General features: G+C 35.6%; 1 protein-coding gene across 1 annotated transcript; it reads right to left on the bottom strand.

Moving 5' to 3' along the window:
- Nucleotides 1–1652: 1652 nt before the first annotated feature.
- On the bottom strand, nt 1653–18351 carry AFH14 (Formin Homology 14). Its single transcript, XM_086439680.1, has 18 exons — nt 17934–18351; nt 17594–17807; nt 16230–16933; nt 15920–16141; nt 14038–15821; nt 13379–13505; nt 12040–12111; nt 10844–10942; nt 9499–9540; nt 9323–9403; nt 9163–9213; nt 8997–9078; nt 8811–8905; nt 4342–4413; nt 4091–4207; nt 3734–3802; nt 3588–3654; nt 1653–2165 (listed from the first exon to the last, which is right to left on the bottom strand). Exons 2-18 carry the CDS (start codon nt 17664–17666, stop codon nt 2029–2031), a joined length of 3894 nt encoding a protein of 1297 aa, XP_086295806.1. The 5' UTR covers nt 17667–17807; nt 17934–18351; the 3' UTR covers nt 1653–2028.
- Nucleotides 18352–18475: the final 124 nt, after the last annotated feature.

The raw sequence follows: 18475 nt of genomic DNA, 5'->3' as shown, positions 1-18475 counted from the left end.
TATATTTATAAATGTGCCAAAGACAAAGAGAACTTGAAATCAAGCTAAATTATATTAATTCATCGAAAAATTAAAAAGAGTCGTCCGGAAGTAACATTGAAATTGACATCGTTTGGGACATTGGTGTGCACAGACTGATTGCTCATTCTCACACATATCTCAATGAAAAACATCTATGGTTTTAAAGACACAATCATGTCAATAATGTCCCAAACAATGTCACTTTCAGTGTAACTTCAGCATTTTCTAATAAATAAAAAATAAAATAAAAAGAAATTGCAATTTGGGATTGATAAAATCAAAATGGTCCCTCATGTACGGTTCGAGAACCATTTAATTGCTTTGATATGAAGGTGCATTAAATACACCATTTGAGGGTATTTTGGGTATAAAAAAAATAAAAAACTTTTTTTTTTTTTTTTTTAAATTTTAATTTCCAAAATATATTTAATGAACCCTATGCCCTTAGGACACATGTTAACAAAACCCAATCAAGATTCAACATTTATACTGTTTTACAGATGGAACACGTCATTACCGATTTCTTGCAAATTCATTAGACTTTTATAACCTCCAACCGTCCAACGATATCTGTTTTGGGCCTCCTCATCATAGGTTGGGCTTGGAAAGTGTTATTAGGTCCATTTAGTTATTGGGCCTGCTTTTGTTCTCTTGATGTTCTTGTTATAGTTTTGTCTCTTTCATGAACGATAGTCAGAATCATTGGTGGTTCAACAATTTGTAATATTATATAATAAAATTAGAAGGCCATTAATAACCCTAAGTATCAGATTTTCTCGAGATTAGTACCAATTTCTTAGGGATGAGTTTCTCTAAGAAACAACATTCCATCTCATCCATTACTTGGATGCAAAGACTCCTAACTATCATTGTAGGCTAGAACTTTCCTTGACTAAGTCAGTCTTAAAAAGAACTACAACCAGAAGTGGGTGAGACGGGCCCACCATTTATTATTTTTCAGATTGACTTGTAACACTTAATGATGAGAAAACGAAAGATATTTACAAAATGAATGAGACCCATCTGTTGTGAACATAAAGATGGGTCATTTACGGTCTCCATTTAAAAAAAAAAAAAAAAGATTTATGGACAGTTTGGTTCTGTTTGAGGTCAAATTGGAACCGAATCAACGTAAATCAAATCCCACTAAATAATATTCAGAATCGAACCAAATTTCTTTGGAATCAAACCAACCCAAATCAAAATAAAGCCAGTTTGGTTTGCTTCAGTTTGGTTCTATATGTTGCCAATATTCTATAAATTGTAACATTTTTTTAGTGAAAAAATAAATATATAATAAACATATAATTTCATACAATAAATCATTAATCTATAAAAATTCATTAATTTAACCATAAAAGATCATTAATCTATATCCTAACACCAAAAATAATTCATAATAATTATTATATACACATGTTTTTTTATTGCATAAGGATTTGATTCTCAGATCGATTCGATTCGGTTCTATACAAGCTTGATCCAAGCACCAAACCAAATTGATCGATTCTCCATTTTCATGATCTGGAATTAAACCGCGACTCGTTCTAAACCGAACCAAACCACCCCAAAGCTATCGATTTTGTTTCATAAATTAGTGCCATAAAAAAAGTTGGTGTGGCTATAAAAGCTCTCAAAAATAACACACCGCGTAACCTCATGATTTATAAAACAATATATCATACAACATTCTTGAAGGCAAAGACTACCACCTAGCATCAACAATGCTAATGGATCACTGTACACAAATTTGACTCTTACATGCTTGTGGTCTCATAAGCTCAAGAATTGAGATTTTGCCACATTTTCGACTACGTGAGTAATTTAATATTCAGGCTTTGGAGAGGTACCAACCTCCTTTCCACTTCGGTCCAATGCCGTAGCAAATCCTTTTCGCATGTCTTTCACATCTGCTGTTGCGAAATGAGTATGTGTGCACTATTGTGTTCTATCATGGGAAGTTGCTAGCAGATAATGTTTCTGATTGACCCTCAAACATCGGCTCTCTCACCTTTTTGCAGAAGAATTTGCCTTTTCTTTCATGGCTTCCTTCTCCTGTTTTTTCTTTTCGGCATCAGCCTGCTTAGCATTCTCCTCACGTGATTTATTGAACGTCTTTACAAAGATTACTAAGATCGATGTCACTGGAAAAAAAAGAAGAGAAAAATAAATAAAACTGCTAAGAAAAACAATTGTCCAAATATGAGCCACATAATCTACAAAACAATACTCAAGGTCACACTAAACCTAGCAAAAACATACAAACGAACATTGAAGGTAAGTAATCTAATGAATTAGAATTTTCATAATTGATTTAATGAAATTGATTACTTGTATATAGCAATGTTTTAAGAACCAAACCAATGATAGGACCAAAAACTTGACAAATTGGGTGGACCACAGTCGGAACCGGTTCAATTGGTGGGACAAAGATATTTATTAAAGAACTTGAAAATAATAGTGTAATTTTCCTAAAGAGAAATCCTATTAGCACGTCAACTTTGCTTATCACACACCAACACTCTTCTTATTAAATGATTTGCACAATGGAGGTGGCCGTTCCTTATTTTTCACCATCACACCCCATTTTTTGTTCTCCTGGAAAACTACCAAACACATTTCTTTCCATATGCTTTTCAGAGAGTTCCATTCTTTGAGGATTCTTGAAATCTAGGAATAAAGAGAGATTGAAACCCATTTCTTCTCCAAATGCCATCAAAAGAGAGAGAAATGGATGAGTTTTTCAGTTATTCACAGATGGATTTTGAAATCTAGGATTTTTTATTGGACCCTTTTTCTGTTCAAAATATCTTACTCTAGGATGTTTTATTTGGTGTGTATATTATATAATTTCATTAATTGGTGTGCTATAAGTAAGTGTTGAGTGTCAATAGGAGTTCTATTTGTAAATCACCTTCTGTTATAAAAGAAAATATTTAAAATGCATTGTTAATGTCTGATTATTAAGAACTCTTTCCACTATAAAAATTATAGTTTTTCCCAAGGCAGGTGCCAGCAAACTTAGTTGGTAAATTCTTTGGGTGATAATACCAGAGACCCGGATTCAAATCCCACCAGTACCAAGTTACTGAACTCCTTAAAAACAAATTCAGTAAAAGCAGGTTCACCAATCAAAATAGAAATGGTCCTTCCCAAGAAGAAACTCTTGGAAAGGAAAGACATCAAAATTTTGTATTTGAATGGGTCACAAAAAAAGGTGGTTCATGATTCAATGGTTCTGTAAAAAAGCACATGGTCCAAGGATCCAGGCGTGGAGCGGTGAAAAGGAAAACCCACAAAAAAAACAAAAAAAAAAAAAGACTTCATAACAAAACCTGATTGCACCAAGTCGACCCCACCAGTCCAGTCTGATTTCTAAAACACTAGTGTATAGGCATGTTGCTTGTTAAATAAGATGAAGGAAAGCATAGCAAATGGTTTTAGACATCAGAAAATTAAAGAGAAAGGGTAAAACAAGGCAGAATAAAGAAAATACAATCAAATGTCTTCACATAAAAGGTATAAAGAATTGCACCAAAGATACAGTAAAAAATCATATATCAGACCTTGCTCAAAGGGACATCGAGCTGGATCCTCTCCAAAGTATTGGGATAAAGAATCTGCACTTCTTCCCTGAAAGACGATGCATTTGAATTAAAATAAGTTAAGTAATAAGTGCAGCCATTGTTTTCAAACACTAAGAAGGACTCACCACTTCCGAATACAAGGATATAAGTGACCTAACTTCAGCTTCAGCGGTAACAAGGAAATTTTTTAAAGCCTGAAAAGAAGAACTTCAAATCATGGACATGGAAACCAATGTTTTGAAAGCAGAAACATCAAGATAACCAAACGTTCTAGTGTAAAAGATACAACAACTATGGCAGTGGATCAATAAAGTGTACGGCTTCATAAAAGAGGAAATAAATGGGAATAAATCACATTTTTGCAGAAGGAACTAGGAATAATAGAAAATGTAAAAAGATATTATCATACTTCCAAAATATAAATGGAGCAAATTACTCTCTTTACTCTCTTTAAGTAATGGCCTATTGGAAGTACCACTCACCTTCTGAAAACCGATGGAGATAGCACCGTCATTTTCTGATGCAGTGAGTTCTTGCTCAACCTTTTCAAGACCCTTACTCACTGCTTGCATTTCTTCAGCTAAAGACTTCAGTTGGATCTAGGCATTTTTGTTACAGAAAATTCCAATTATAAATATGAACAAAACAAATCATAAGAGCCAATTCTAGTCTACCCTTGGGTTACAACAAACAACTAAGGGAGAATTTAAGATTAGCAAAATACTAGATATACCTTGGAGGCTGATTCCAAATGAACCAGGTCCTTATCAAAATCCAGTACCTCTGGCATTTGCTCAGCGAGGACCTAATTGTAACACAAAAACAAGCAAATGTGATAAGGATCCAAAATAAATGTCAAGAAATGATAAATGAAGTAAAACTGGCACATGCATAACTAATTGGAAAAGGTTAAAACTTAACAACAACAAAGTCACGTCTGTTGTTATTGAAAGAGAGTTCATATCTGCTTTCAGCACTCCTCTCACGCTTTTAGGATCTTCAAATAAACATTTCTTCTAACTGGGGCGGTATAACTAGCCTTCGTTAAAAATGCCCTAATGCCAAAACCATCAATTGACTTTTTATTGGACCTACTCACACATTTTTCTAAATGGGTTAATTCCTAATTTTACTTTTCCTGGTCTTTTCACTCATCCATCTCAACATCCTCATGTATGCTACGTTTAATTTATTAGTGATGCTTCTTAACCGCCTAACATTCAACTCCATAAAGAATGGATGCCCATATTGTCGTTTTATAATTTTTATCTTTTTAGTTTGATTAGTATATTAGTATCTGTCTATCATATAGCACTGCAGAAGCGCACCTCCACTTTTAACCATCCAACTATGATTCTTTGTGGGTAACATCTTCCTCAATCTCTCATCCAAGTATGATACCATTGGTTACATCCTCCTCAATCTCCCCAAACTTACGTATAATAGACCCATGATAACAAGACTGGTTGCTTTGGGGCAACTATGATATTGTGGGTAACATATTCCTAAGTGTCTCCACCCTTATGAATGATAGGCCCGAGATAATGAAAGTGTTTGCTTTGGGGTATTTCTAGACCTTTAATTTTTTATGGGCATTCCTCTTCTTGCATATCAGTACTAAATTTATACCCCATATGCTCTTTCGTGGTTCTACCTATTCGAAAGCTGTTGTACTTCAACACCTTTCTCCATAATTTTAATTTTGAGTTGACACCTTCAGCCTCATCAACTAATACCACATCACCTGGAAATAACATACACCAAGGTACAAAATATTAGTAGTCACTCCATCTATTACTAGGACAAACAAATACGGACTCAATGTCAAGGATTGATGAAACCAATTGTAACTGAGAACTCATTTGTCACCTAATGCAGGACAGTGAGGGAAGAAGATGAAATTTGGAGGGTTTAAGGAATCTGATTTGGGTGGATTTGGGTAATAGGAAAAGGGTTGTAATAGAGTATAGGGTAGATTTGGAAAAGAAATTAATGAAATAAGGGTTAAAAGAAAATGGGAAAGGATTAAGGATTGAAGTTTGTAGGTTTCAAGAAATCAAGAATCAAAACTCAAAAATAAAGAATCAAGAATTCAATATTTTTCTGAAAAAAAATCAAGAAAACAAAGTTTATGGATTGGTTTCTTGAAACTTGAAATGATTAAAAGGTTCTTCATGGTTTCTTGATTTCTTAAAAATAAAAATAAAAATGTAGAAAAGATGGATTGAAGAAGAGAAAGGATAAGAAGAAAATTAAAGAAAGAAAAAAAAAATTGATATTTACCTTGGAATCACCCCAATAATTTTCACGGCATCAAGGGGTGGCAATCTCAACACAACACAAAGTTAGTGGGTTTGGGTCATGATAGTGTCAACCCGTCTAACATGATAATTAAATAGGTCGGGTTTGGGTTATGGGCGTCAACCCACCTAACCCATTTAGACACGTTTAGTTATTCTATTATTAACGTGTAATTTTAAATATATCAACAATCATTTAAGAATTTTTTTAATAACTCATTTTTTCTAAAACTCTCTAGAACTTTGTCATAATACATTTTTTTTTATCAAATTCTATAAAATATAAAGGGTGTTTATCTTAAAATCAATAAATGGTTACGCCTTAGTTTGAGAAAGAAAAAACACTTTTCTTAATAAGTTATTTATTTATATTTAGATTTTTTTACTCCATTTTTTTCATTAAAATCTAGAGGTATATAGTGTTTGATTCCTAATATTGGCAAAATGATCGCTCAGTAAGATTTAAGATCTCACCAAGTAAGGCTATTATGTCTCTTGTGATAATGAAATACACTTTGCTTAGCCAATAATAATAATAGTATTAATAATAATATTTTTTTTTCAAAGGTATAATAATAATAATATTGAAAAACACTTTCCTTACTAAGTAAGGAAATTTTCTGACCACATCACCTTATGGCATCCAAAAAACATCAGATGCCACATGGTTGTAAAGACAATTCTACGAACTTTGATTTTTTTTTTTTCAAAAGAAGGTTATTTTTCACCATTGAATTTAGTTTACGGTTGTGTGACCTAATTTTTAGTAATGATATTTTATTTTTGGTAGTGGCAATGGAACTTATGTTTTCCAATAAATATTAGAATTTTATTAAATAAATTATATATAGGTTGGGTTTGGGTTTAAATTTTTGACACGATTATTAAATGGGTTGGGTTTGGGTTTGGTAATTTTTCATAATACCCTTACCTCAACACAACACAAACACGACCCGACCCATTGCCACGCATCAATCACATTGAATGCACCAACATTCAAAAGAAAACATTTTGTTTATTCCATCATTATCTCCATAAATAAACCCTAATACAATCTATAAATAAAGAAAATCAGCCAAGAGTCCTAATAAAACTAAAATACTAAATAAAAAGACCTAATTTTCCTAACTTTCTCTCTCCTAGTTTTTCAACCCTAACAAATTTAAATAAAAGATAAACTACAGACACTAAACTGCCCCTAAATATTATACTAAGACCATGGACTAATAAAACATGAAAATAAGTCCAAAAAACATAAAAATGAAGTCCTAAAACAACTAAAAACTAAAAAAAAAAATTAATTTAACATAATCCCGAACAATAAATCTAAACTCAATTAAGTGAAAACTAAAATAATTACAAATTTTTCGCCAAAACCCTTGACAGTTGACCTGATTTGTGTTCCTCATTATCACCTCTCCATTTGCTCTCATGTACTAGTCACAAGTCTCTCGTGCATAATTTTAATTAAGTCAACGTATCCATTTGGAACTTCTTTCCCAATACCAACCAAATTAGTTCTCTAGGTTCTTTCTTGTAGGCTTTTTCTACATTAATAAAAAATCATATTGAAATTCTTCTATTTTTCTCTGCACTTCTCCATCATTTGTCTAAGTAGAAAAATTACCTTGATGATTGATCTACTTGGCATAAAATAAATTGATCATGTAATATTTCTTTTTTCTATCTCAACCTTTGCTCAATCACTCTTTCCCATTGTTCCAGAGTGTGGCTCATAAGTTTAACACCTCGAAAGTTGGTACCACTCTAAAATAATTGAAGAGCCCAACTCTCACAAAGAAACAATTAGACATCCAAAATCATGAAGAAATACACTTTCTTGGGAAATGGTCAGGGGAATTTAGAAATGAAGGTCATGCATTGTGTCATTGGTCTCAATTCAATGTGCAGGACCTTAGTTGGGACTCCTTCAAAGAGAGGTCTACAGATGAGTGGCAGGGAACACGAAGTTTCATGAAGACTTGGTAAAAAAATGAGTTTTACGATGAGAAGCGGATAGAATTAGATTTTTGGAAAGATCAAGGGAGTGGAGTGGGAAACTTTTCTAATGTTTGCCCTCAGCTGTACTGATTGGTTCCTTCCAGGGATTGCTTGTGGACCACTAGTTCAAGGATTGCATGTGAACCAGTAATTTGTGACAAGCAGAAAAGCTGACATCCTAATGTTAATGAAAAGAAAATTTATAATAGGGAGATAGAAAAAAAATCTCTTCTTAGGCATCTTTACAAAGCCTACATTGATCCCAAGTCCAACAAAGACAATGTTCATGTATGGATTACGGATCCAAAGGTATTTTCTCTGTGCGATCCTTCAATGAATTGAGGTAGAGAGGGGAGGGGAGGGGCTTTATTTACACTTTGGTTCTAAATAAATTGACTCTGGATCATAACTCACATAAGCTAAGCAGGCTTTATTTATACTTTGGTTCTAAATAAAATTGACTCTGGATCATAACTCGCATAAACTAACGTAAAAGGATTATTCCAACTCAGTAGGCCAATACCAGCAGATACACAATATATATTCACATGATTCACAAACTTATTTCAACGATTAAAAATTTATCTGATATGACTAGCCAATATGCTATAAAAATTAACTGCAGTGCATAGGTATCATCATTGATTTAGAACTAGAAGCTTACAAGCATAAAATGTAAATGATGTCGTGATTTCAGCTGATTAGAAACTTTAGTCAGCATAGAAAACCAAGAAAGATAGTTTACATAACCAATTGCTCACAATCATCATATCAGCAAAGTTTTACTTCTTAGTAGGCCTCATGTCCATTATTATTAACTTTGGCAAAATCACGGACAATATGTCAATATTCATAATCTAAATGCATGTTTTCCATGTGAAAATTCCTTCTAAATGACTACCTTGCATAAATAGTGCATTAAAGTCATTTTAGTGTTTCTTGCTCGAGTATCTGACAATTTAAGAAGGCTGTCCAGTTTAAATCCAATAGCAGATCCTGCAAGATAGGATATGAAAAATATATAACCAAATAATATCTTTTTGGCATCACAATTAAATATAAATTTGCTTGGAAATGACACTAGTACCTCGTGCTGTGCCCTGATTCAATGCATTTCCCAAAGTAAGAATTGTTTGCATTATCTGTCGCAATTTTACAGAATCTTTCACCTGCAAAGTAGCTGATGCATTAGATGCAGTCTATACAAGTATAAGTATCCTCGTTAGCTTAAAAATCCCTATTATAAAGCATACCTCACTAGAAGCGTTGTTAATCGTATTCAAGTTAGATCGCAACTCCTTGACCTGGACAAAATTTAGGATAATATGTAAAAAATTGATACAAAGGATAAAATAGTCCACTAGAACCAGAACAAAGATACAACACTGATCGCGAAACCACAAAACAATTTACCTGAGTAGAAAAGGTGATTGTGAATGAAAATACTCGTAACTTGGATTCTACTCGAGGTACCTTCATCAGCTCTAGGAAAAACTGAAAATGTTTGTCAACAGAAATGTCCGTTAGACATTCAAACAATATAACAAACACTTGTATTTGAAACCCATATTCAAACCAACAGAACAAACCTGCTCACACTTTCCAAGAATCTCCCTGTTTCCAGTATAATTCTGAAATATAAAATGAAGAACAGTAAGATGGCAACAACTGTATAAATGAATGATTAAAATGAATACAATTGCTAGTCATTTACAATCATCAATATGTTTATTGAATACAACATTTTAGTTTATTTTGCTATGTGTTGACCTTTTGAAATGCTTATAAGAGAAGGGCTTATATTTGCTGTGTTTCTCTCCTTCAGTTGTATTCTCTTCCATAAAAACAAATCAAAGAAACCTCACTTCTTTATTTATGTGTGTGTCCAGCCTAATGTGCACACCATGTGCTGACCTTTTCTCTTGTTTAACGTTTGACTCTGAGTGGGTCAGACTCTGTAGAACATAACGATCTAATGGGCATTTTCAGTTCTTTTACCTATTATTTTTTCCATTAAAAGTCATATCTAGTTATCTACTACTAATTTCTAATTATCTATAGACTATACTTTTTTTATAGAAGGAACAACCATTTATACCAAATCATTCCTAGGGATTCGCCTTAAAAATAAAAAAAATTAACAATTTTACAATTTTAAAAAATAAAATAAAATAAAAAATCCTAGGGACTCTACTACTTCATTTGCACTTCGTAAAGTGTGAGATCGTGGATTCAAGGGAAAAAGTTGAACATGATGGAACTCTATGCCATCTCAAAGGTGGACTGGTGATTCATTTCACATGAAGCTCAAAGACCCAAACAAGAAAATTGAAACATGTAATGTTGGGGAGCAATAACATCCAAGAAATTTATGAGCTAGAATAGAAATACAAATTAGCAACTCTCATGTGAGGTCGAGGATAGAGGTATTCAAACGTGAGCAGTTGAACATTTGTCAACAAGAATAGATAAATTGGTACCAAAAACTAAAAGATTAAATTGTGAAACCCAAGGAGACAAACATACACAAAACCATCATAAACTTCCAATAACATGTATCTTATGTGTGTTTCTTAATTATGCATGCATGTTAGTATAGAAAATAAAGACTTCCAAAACTGGAAACATTCTCTTATCATATTCCATGAATATCTGTTTAAATGCCAATGTGAAACCATAACAAACATCCAGTGACTTTGGATCCAAGCATGACAGTTAAATTTTTTTGTTTTTTGTTTTTCTTTACAAGATAAGTTAATTTGTTTTCTTAATAATTCGGTAGTTATTATAATAAATCACATAGCAGAAATGTACCGACAGACAATCAAATTCTTTATCACTTTGATTCCTAGATATCAAATGGAGTAAAAAAATCAAAGTCGTAACAATTAAAAATTAAATAAAAGAGATGCTTAAATAAAAAAGAAAGTTTACCTTCAGCATCTCCATTTCTTCTTTTGTGGGACAAAATTTGATGAGATTCTCAACTTGATCAATGTCTAAGGCTGAGCTATCCAAAGCCAAAACTGCACTCTGGGGTCAAGTGATGAACTAAAGCAAATTATAAATTGAAAGTGGCATACCAAAGAGGCCTTAAAAAGTTACTGGTACTCCAGAGGGAAAAAAAAAAGTAGCAGAAAAATGGTCAGAGAATGGTGATATTTTCCTGCATACATTATGGGACAGAAATGATATCTCACTCTTCATAACTTTAAATGGTGGCTCTAACTCTTGTATATCATCTTTTATTATGTTAATTAATAATATTGTGGGCCAGCAAGCAATAATAGCAAAGAAAGTTTTTCAACCAATACTTCTGCAGATCTAGCATAGCAGAAGACTTGCAATCAGAAATCCAACTGCAACTAATAATTAATATGTAATAACAGCACGAAATTTAAAGCAACCAAGAGGTACAGGTAAGTCAGACAGATAGATCAATCTAACAAAAATTATAACAAATCTGAATACAGAAACATGTCAAAGAAATCTTCGACAACCTAATCAAGTCAACCAATTCGTTAGTAAACAGATTCCTAAATTAAAACATAAATGATCAAGGTCTCTCTCACCCAAGGTATTAAATTTTGATGGTAAGGTATATTTAAAACATGGACAATGGGAAAATTTTCAGGAAAAGAAATGGCGCAAAATAGCAGAAATGATGAAAATGTTGAGAAATCTATCATTGAAACTATAGGAAATGAAAAAGAAATTTATCAAGGTGACCAACCATGAAAGGGAAGAGAACAGAAAGTGCAGAGAATGAATAACTTCCATTAACTAACAAAGTCACCATTACTTGCAAATCACTCCATGCTACTTCCAATCAAGGGTCACTTTCTTTTCGCATGTTGGAAATTGAACCAAGAGTGCATATGGCATCAGAAACTGATTTTTCAATCACATGTTGAAGGCATAAAGAGTGCGCACAAAAGAATACCCAATTAGACATTCATATTCTTGAAATTCTAAATATCAGTTTGACAGTACAACACTATGTCCTTGTAAAATTACATATTTGATACATGTAAAGAAAAACAAGCATGTGATAGGCAAAGCGACAAACTTTTTGTACACCATAACTTCAATAATGCCTAGCCAAGCTTGAAAGGGAAAGACAAACTTACAAGCATATCAGGAAGGGGCATTTTAACTTTTGTAAGCATTATTTCACAATTATATGCTCTTCGTAGGTCAACCTGAGAAAAAATAACACAAAAAATTACATCTAGCTGCAACTATATCTAAGATTAGTTATACCTTCGTAATACAATGTGATAATAAGTTTCCCATTAAAAAAAAAAAAACAATAAAAGAAAATGTGTCTTCTACAACATCCTTTAGGTCCCTTTTGAAAGAAAAAAAAAAAAAAAAATGTCCCAGCCATCAGGGTGTGGTAGGTGGGAAAAAGGGACTGAATGGGTAAAACCTGGCAGCTTTCGAATAAAGGCATAGCCAAGGTTTAAAATCTCATTTCGTTTCAATTTTTCGGATATCTCAAAAACCGAAACATTTACGAGACAAACGATACATTCGAAACATTTGAATTAAGTCTCTCTCTCTCTCCTCTCTCTCTTGGATGATTGGAACTTGTAACTCACAGATTCACAAGAAAAATCAAATTTTGGAACCGAAAAAGAAAGATTTCGTCCATTGTTTCGATTCATGGCTGTTTCGTCTTGGAAGGCTGAAATCCCGAAATGTTTCGGCAAATACAGACCAAAATGGAACGAATTTTTAAACCATGGGCACATCCCTTAAGTATTTAGCAGGATCTCAGCGAGAATCTCAGGTAGGTTTTCCAAGTCTAGTAGTGAGGTGTTTTTCACCTTCTCACACATTCTTATTTTGCTCACTTAATTTGGTACCATTTTGTTTATCTATTTGATGTTTTCCTAGTTAAATATCAATGTTGTTCCAAAGTTGCCAGTCCTTCAGCCTTCATCCCAAAAGAAAGAATTCTATGGGGCTCGACTCCCTTTGCAATTTGTTGGGCCATCTAAAAAGAGAGAAAAGATCCTGTCTTCGAAAGGAGCATTCGCTCCAAGAAGTGATCTTGAACCTTTTTTTTTTTTGCTGTCCTACTGGTTTAAAAGCTTTAAGGAATCTAACTAGAAAATCAGGCATGATACGTGAGCCTGAAGACTGGGCTCACATTTGGCTCACAATGAGCCAATCTAAATCAGCTTCTTGGCAGCCCTAGAAATTAAATACCAAACTTATATTTGTTTTAAATAACACACATACAACAGGAATTTCAAATAATAAAAAACAATACCGCAACCTAGTTCACAACAAAATGACAGATCAATATCTTCAGTCGAAAAGTTAAAAACACTAATTCAGCTAAAAATAGTATCAAAACATTAGCTTACATACATCCATAAAAAATATATTACATTGCAACCAATTCCAAGTCCATCAATATTATTTTGACAATTTAATAGAACAAAACATGTTAGTTACCAGTTGCACCATCTCTGGTTTGTTGGCATTAGAACCACGTCGAACTCCACCTTTCTCCATTCCACTCCCGTTAGCAACAGTGGCAGAGAACAGACTTTCAAGTTCTGAAATATCTATTTCAGGGGCTCTATAAAACAATTTCATCAAAGGTGACATAAGCATTTCAATAAAGAAACCAAAAGCATGCAAAAGGCCACACATATACGCATATTGACCTAGAAAAAGAGAAAGGAGGGGTAATCTAAGCTACTCATTGACAGAATTCGCTATGTTAAATGTGATAACCTGTCAAATAGGACGCAACAATCATCAAGACAGTTGAAGATATGGCAACTCCCCCCCCCCCGGCCTCCAAGCAGGTTATTTCTTAAAAATTGTGTTCTAAAAGGAAAACAAACCATCGGACTTAAGTTGTTTTTCCGGTTTTGGTCTAACGGGTAATTGATTTTGACCATCAAATGAAAACTTATGGAATGGACAACCTGAATCATTTCTTCAATGCATAAATCAATACAGAATTCTAACATCCGCAAGGTCTAGATTATTAACCTGAGTAAGCCATGTGGCACACAACCATGTCAAGCAAATGAAATTTCATGTTTGCCAATTATATGTACCTTGCCCTATAAGAAAAAAAAAAAAGTATCTGTGTGGCATACCTTGTCTGATTTTCCTGTTTTGAAGAATCAGCCCATAAACTCCCTTGCATTGCTCGAGTTACTTTTACCCAATGTAATGGCTTTAGAGAAGATTTTTTAGGTCCCATAGCGGAAGTTGCAGATCCACGACCTCTTCCATGACTTGGAATAGCAGGTCCTGATGAGGCTCTTCCCCTTCCACCGGATGGAGGTGGTGGGGGTGGTGCACCAGAACCTTTTGCACTAGGAGGCCTCGGTGCTTGTGGTGGCACTGGAGGTATTGGACCTTGTCGAGTAGATCCCAATGGAGGTGGAGGAGGAGGAGGTGGTGGTCGAGGGCTATTAGATCTAGCGAGGGGAGGTGGTGGAGGTGGTGGTGGCATAGGTGCCCGTTGAACACTACTAGATGGTGGAGGTGGTGGTGGTGGTGGAGGCCCTCTACCAGAAATTGTAGGCGGAGGAGGGGGTGGTGGTGGTGGAGCACCTCTATTAGATGTAGGAAGGGGAGGAGGCGGTGGCGGTGGTGGAGCACCTCTACCAGATGTAGGAAGGGGAGGAGGTGGGGGTGGTGGTGGAGGAGCACCTCTACCAGCTGTAGGAAGGGGAGGAGGCGGTGGTGGTGGTGAAGCACCTCTACCAGATGTAGGAAGGGATGGAGGTGGGGGTGGGGGTGGGGGTGGTGGTGGTGGAGTACCTCTACCAGATGTAGGAAGGGGCGGAGGTGGGGGTGGTGGTGGTGGAGCACTGCTACCAGATGTAGGAAGGGGCGGAGGTGGGGGTGGTGGTGGTGGAGCACCTCTACCAAATGTATGAAGGGGAGGAGGTGGGGGAGGGGGAGGTGGAGTTGATGTTGGAGGAAGCTTATAAGAAATAGTAGCCGTGGGCATAGGTGGAGGTGGAGGTGGTGGTGGAGGTGGGCCAAATTTTGTGGGAGAAGGTGTTGTGGGATGACTAATCCCAGGTTGAGGGTATCTCGTTGATGTAGAAGAAATAGGTGGTGGTGGTGGTGGTGGTGGTGGAGGAGGAGCCCTAGGCACATTCGAAATTGGAAGTAGGGGCAAAGAACTGTTGTTGGACATTGTTGGGGGATGAGGAGCTGGAAAACTTACTGGACTTTCATCTAAACAATTAGGAAATAGTGAAGGAGGCGGAGGTGGTGTCGGAGGGCCATTATAGGACATATTGAAGGAAGGAGGAGGAGGCGGAGGAGGAGGTGATGGTTGGGTGATCTCTTTATTTGAAGGAAGAGGTGGTGCAGGATGCTGAGGTGGTGGAGTACTATCAATACCATATGGACCATCACTTTGCAATGCATTTGACACTAAAGTTTCAATTGGGGCAGGTGAAGGCATGCAAATATCTTCATTTGTAAGAGTATAATCATTCGAGGCAGGATCTTGAGTAACTGAATCATCAGGAAAATTCATGAGCGGGTTGGCAATATTTGTCATGTGTGGAATCTTATTGTATTCCACAAAATCCTCAGTATCTGCAACCATAGATGCATCATTTTCTTCTTCAGAATCTACAGGTGATGTCTGTACACTCACCTTATTCTGCAATCTTGACAATTCTTTTGCATCAGTTAAAATAAGTTTCTCAATTTTTTCTTGCAAAGCATTTGCAGAAATTTGTTTGAGGAACCACAAAGCAGCATCGCCACCCGTATCGACCCATTCAACACCACTGAAAAGTTCTTGAACCCTAGAGAAAGCTTCAATGGGCAATCCACCTTTCTCCTCACCATTCAGAGTTGCAGTTGGAGCTCTATGAGGAGAGATGCTCTCAACCTCGCCAAAGAGGACCTGAAGTCATGTAAATGTATGATTAGAACACATAACCCATTTTAGTTTGACAACTTTTTTTTTAAAAGTTAAACAGTGAACCTCGCAAAAATAATCACCTCCGCTCGAAAACCTTTTGGATATCGCTCCTTTGAATCCCAAAGAATGTCCAGATCCTCACAGTTGAGCATCAATATGTTGGATCGAATAAAAGCGGTGTTAAACATTATACGGAACATCATAACTTCCCTTTCTGGATCCAAGTCTAAGTGGAGACACTCTAAGACAACATCTCCTTGAACCATGCATTGGATGTCAATTTTAATCACACCACAATCCACCTACAATTAGAGAGAAAATTATTCTATGAAGGTTGATAAAAGAACATAGCAACTAGTATAAGATGCTCGCACGACAAAAGAGTTCTACCTGCCGATAATGTCGCAGGAATTTTTTTTTCTTGGGCATGGAATAGAGCATCTGAGTTGAAAGCCCACCCTTACTAAGGAGATTTCTACCAAATATACGGATTATTGGCCTACATCCATTATGGGAATCAAAGCTTGGAATGGCTCGAAGAATGATGCAATCCAAAGAAAGAGCCCGCTCTGTAGGAGGCCATTCTGGAGAAATATTTCTCCGAGCTACATACTGAAGGTAACGAAGCTGAGATGGGAACGGATTAAAAGGAGACAAAAGCTGTAAAAAACCCTTAGGAGCCTCACGATGGACAATTTCAAGAGTCCTCTGTTCCCCACTATGCAACTTTCTGAAAATCAGAAAGCTAGCTAAAAGGAACGCCAAGAGCGGCCAACCTCCTCGTTCACAGTGTAGCAGAATAATATTCTGGTGATTTCGCAGAGACAGCCAGCTTTCACAAACACGTAAGAAATGTTGAATTAAGGCCAATGGAAGGACTGGGCAACCTTCGTACTGCCGCGGATAATCCATGATCGTGACATCATACTCACACAAAATTTCAGCAAACTGACTTCTCTTCTCCCCTTCTCGAAAATTGAATGCGAGAAAAGAAGAGTCTGCATATACTTCATGTAGCTCAGTTATAATTTCGTGCAAGTATATATGGTACATTCCATCGGGTAAGACCTCCGTCGAAAAACATGAATCAAAAACTACACCATTTAATCCAGCAAAGTATGCATCAATCAGAAGAGAAAAAAATGAGTAAACTAAAATAAAATTGAAGTGTTAACAAATAACAATAATAACAAATTTTTTTTTAAATATATTAAGAGCTTATACTGCCACACCAATTTTTTATTATAATACCCCCAATTATAAAATTAAATATGGTTTTGCGGTGGGGATAACCATTCCTTATTTTTAGTAAACACACTCCATTCTTGTAACCATTTTGTATCTACTCTCCCATTTCGTCCCAAATATTGACTAGTTCATCGGTAACATCATTCTTTCTCTATTATTTTTCCTCCCCATTTGGCACCCGGGAAAGGACTATTTGGAAGCCAAAAAATAATAGTGCCAATGAAAGCTGCCACTAAGTCGTGGGGCAGCGAAGTGCACTGGTGTGTCACAACTAAAAGAGATAAGGGCTTAACTTTCTACACCACTATGGCATATCACCTAGGTGCTTTTGGTATATTAGTTAGTTTCACATCATTTTTTCCATGAAACTACAGCGCTCAATTGGGGTGTGTCAGTATCCTTATTTGTGTGATTTACATAATTTCATGAATTGGGATGTTAAATAAAATGTTGGTGTGCAAATATAAGTTCTAAAAATTTTGGATAAAATGAACAATGCAACTTACCATATACTCTGTCGACAAATTCCAGCAATCCATCGGGAGGTCTTCTGTAAAAGAATCTACTAAAGAGGGACATATTTTTATCCCACAATGCAGTCTTTGTGCGTATATATGTGTGAACATATATACAAGGGAGAGAGAACTGTTTAGGAATCAAAATGAACGTTTTGCTTAATTTCCCATTGTAGACAATCTAAATTCACAAAATCATCCACCCCTGCAAATTATATAAATGAATTAAAAACTAAAAGATTTTACAGAAAAACAAAACCTTTGCATCATCAGATAAAGGGCAAGAAGCCCTAGATCTGAGACTATTGCAGATAGGTCAGCAATGACGCACCTCGATTTGGGGTGGAAAAGATCCTCTCGAAACCTCTCTATTGTCGGTGAAATCGACAACGAGAGAATTATTGGAGAAGAACAGTAGAACTTCGAGATGAAAGAGTGAGAAAGAAGCGGGTGAGGTATTTAAATTTACTTTTGATCGAAGATACAGAGGCACAGAGCAATAATTGCGGGAGACAATAAAGGGTTTGGAGCTGAGTCGAGAGAGAAGTTGAATTTTCACTAAGATTTGATGAACAATCCTGCAATCGAAGAAATAGAAGACGAATCACCGAAGTTCAGATTCCTCGGATAAGAACCCTATTTCAAAAGTTCAGATTTTGTTCCAAGGGGGTGAGTTTCCATTGTTCAGAGAGCCTTTTTAGTTCAAAATGGTTTTAAAACTAATGGAAGATCGAGACGACTCGGACAACACATCTCGATCTAGGAACAACTGGTCAGACTTATCACTGTGAATCGCTCTTTGGCTCTCATTTGAGATCCGAGACAACACGTTCGGATTTTCGAAATATAACGACAGAATTTGTTATGTTAAAA

Source organism: Akebia trifoliata, chromosome 4 (genome assembly GCF_017979445.1).
Source record: "Akebia trifoliata isolate Shusen 1 chromosome 4, ASM1797944v1, whole genome shotgun sequence".
Taxonomy (NCBI): domain Eukaryota; kingdom Viridiplantae; phylum Streptophyta; class Magnoliopsida; order Ranunculales; family Lardizabalaceae; genus Akebia; species Akebia trifoliata.
Note: the sequence above shows the minus strand (reverse complement) of the source record. Positions and strands in the feature narration are given on the sequence as shown.

What these genes read in the sequence shown, in the direction of transcription:
- AFH14 (XM_086439680.1), bottom strand. Translation starts at nt 17,666, where the DNA reads ATGTCCCTCTTTAGTAGATTCTTTTACAGAAGACCTCCCGATGGATTG. An exon ending in TCCTGCGACATTATCGGCAG is followed by an intron (nt 16,142 to 16,229) that starts GTAGAACTCTTT and finishes CTCTAATTGTAG; the next exon opens with GTGGATTGTGGTGTGATTAA. An exon ending in TTAACAACGCTTCTAGTGAG is followed by an intron (nt 9,079 to 9,162) that starts GTATGCTTTATA and finishes GCTACTTTGCAG; the next exon opens with GTGAAAGATTCTGTAAAATT.